Below are 2,500 nucleotides of genomic sequence, written 5' to 3'. Positions count from 1 at the left end.
CCTTGATAATAATATTTGCTTTCATAACATACCATTTGAAGTTGTATCCTGTTAAACTTTATGGAGGCTACATATAATTATTGAATATGATTAAATTCTTGAGTAGGATTAGTAATTCAATGTTAATAGTTTAGTGGCAACCTGCAGGCTCCTCTATAGTGGAAAAGTTGTGCCCTGAGGTAAAAAAGGTTTAGAACTTCCGCTCTTAGCTTTATAGTACGTCACATAAACCCACAAAAATGCCATAATTCCATTTGAAAACTATTTCTTCTGCCTGTCATGTTTTTCGTTCACTTTTAATGGCCAACTATGTAAATTAGATTATGATGCAATCAAACTACCTCCCACCCAGAAACCCAATGCCAGTGGGAAACATTGTACTGTATTATTATGCTGTACATTTCTATTATTACCTACTTGGTGTGAATGAGAAGATTTTTCTACCGCAAAACGCCTCTTTGGAGAGAAAAGGCATGAATTGGAAGGGTTGCCAACAAAAACACATTTTTAAAAATATGCAGCGATCGTGACTAAGCTGGGATCCACTGTAGTTATATATTAATAACTTAGCCAACATTAAACTGTGTGTGCAGGTGGGCAAACACCTGGACAAGTGGCTGTGGATGCTGAGTGGCGCGCGCATCATGACCAGGGGCGAAGGCGACTCCAACGTGGTGAAGAGTGTCAACGGCAGCGTCCAGGCTGACTTCCTGGCCTGGAAGGTCAAGTTCATGAACCGATTGCAGGATCTGTGTGAGGACGAGACAAAGAACTGCTGTGGGAAGAGCAATACTTCCTGTGTGACCACGCAGGGACAGGGGGAGGACGTCGAGGAGAACGCCAGTCTGGTCAATAGCTGCTCCGAGGTAAGGAATGGTTGAAATCCTAAAGCATGCACATGTACGAGTGTAATCGGATTACTGTACAGTGAGTGACAAGAAGTGTATAAAATAAACCTAGAGGGGAATTTAGATCAGACTGTTGATAAAATAAAAGTCCGACATTCAGGTAAAACATTTTGAAAAATGCTCCTGGATGACATTCTGACAATAAATTGCATTGTTTCTAAATTCGGGGTCTTTATTAAATGTTTTATTAATGAATCAAATTGAAAATAATGTAATTATAAGGAAGACAACACTACTAAAATTCAATAATAATTCATACTGTTCAAACTCTTACTGTTACACTTTCCTTAAAACCAACCTAGTCAAATATTATTTATTTTTTTGGTTTATTAGAGTATTTCTTACCAGCAGTTTGCATTTGTATATATTTAATTATTAAAACCGTTGAAGGGGACCTATTATGCAAAACTAACTTTTCTTAACGATGGTACCAGTTTTCTTGTATTTGGGACCTGCAAAAGTCCAGAAAATATAAAATAAAACCGTGGCAAAGATATCTATAAAACAATCTTGCTCTTTTTCATACTTCCTCCAAACAATTTATTTGGAATTTGCCCACACTGTGATGTTTTTTCCAATCCCCCAAGAGGGGACTTTAGATCAAGCTGTTAATAAAATAAAAGTTTGACATTCAGGTAAAACATTTAAAAATAATTTCCTGGATGACATTCTGACAATAAAATGCATTGTTTCCAAATTTGGGGTCTTTTAAAAAAAATTGTATCAATGAATCATATTCAAAATAATCAAATTTTAAGGAAGACAACACTAAAACTCAATTCATACTGTTCAAACTCTGTCGAGTCCGACATTATAGCCTTTAAGCTCCTTCTTTTTTCGCTATCCTCTGTTTGTGGGGCAGACTGGCTCGTACATGCAGGTGCATGCTCCGCTGTTACCATTTCTAATACAATCATATAGTTCAAACTAGGGTTGTTCGGTATACCGGTACTGATCTCTTCAAAACGGTACTATACTGCCTTAAAAAAATATATTGGTATTGTCTTTCATCCGCATGCTGCCGTGCAGCGGTGACATACATCTTTAGTACGTAGCATGTTTATTGTGTCAGCACACACACACAGCGCACATGCAGAAACAGTGAGTAGAGGAAACATGGCAAAAAAAGGCACTTCTACTCGTTAATAAAGAGGGTGCATGAAGAGCAGTATGAAAGTATTTGGCCTTAAAAACTATCGATCAAGGTATGCTTTAAACACGGAAGTATCACGCTGCAAGAGCGTCTTTAAAACATGCCTAGCCAAAGGTGGCATGATTAGTATAACCACCTTTGCTTCAAACTTAGCTAAATAATTAAATAACAAGCAGTTTGATCAACAAGTAATAAAGTTAAATAGCTCCCCTGTTGTGCCCATATAGATATGTAGATGCATACACAGCTGCTTGGCTTGATGCCACATATTGGCGGAGTCCAACTGCCCACGTAACGTAAACTAATGCAAGTGAGATGACTACATTTTGTAACAATTTGCTACAATTTGTGTTTCATCTCTAGCAGTGTGTCTTTTATCTGCTACATGTCTAATCTGTGTACTTTTAGCCATAGTATTGTTTTTAGTATTTATTCACGA

The 2,500-nt window shown here is 37.3% G+C and overlaps 1 protein-coding gene across 3 annotated transcripts in view; it reads left to right on the top strand.

Annotated features, from left to right (window-relative positions):
- Positions 1 to 2,500, top strand: part of tyw1 (tRNA-yW synthesizing protein 1 homolog (S. cerevisiae)) — a 101,897-nt gene that overhangs the window by 11,164 nt on the left and 88,233 nt on the right. For all 3 annotated transcript variants that reach the window (XM_061877641.1, XM_061877640.1, XM_061877642.1), the window contains exon 6: positions 594 to 866. In XM_061877641.1, coding sequence (XP_061733625.1) covers positions 594 to 866 — 273 coding nt within the window. The remainder of the gene's footprint in view (positions 1 to 593; positions 867 to 2,500) is intronic.

This window comes from Nerophis ophidion, linkage group LG18 (genome assembly GCF_033978795.1).
Source record: "Nerophis ophidion isolate RoL-2023_Sa linkage group LG18, RoL_Noph_v1.0, whole genome shotgun sequence".
In the NCBI taxonomy this organism is placed as follows: domain Eukaryota; kingdom Metazoa; phylum Chordata; class Actinopteri; order Syngnathiformes; family Syngnathidae; genus Nerophis; species Nerophis ophidion.
Note: the sequence above shows the minus strand (reverse complement) of the source record. Positions and strands in the feature narration are given on the sequence as shown.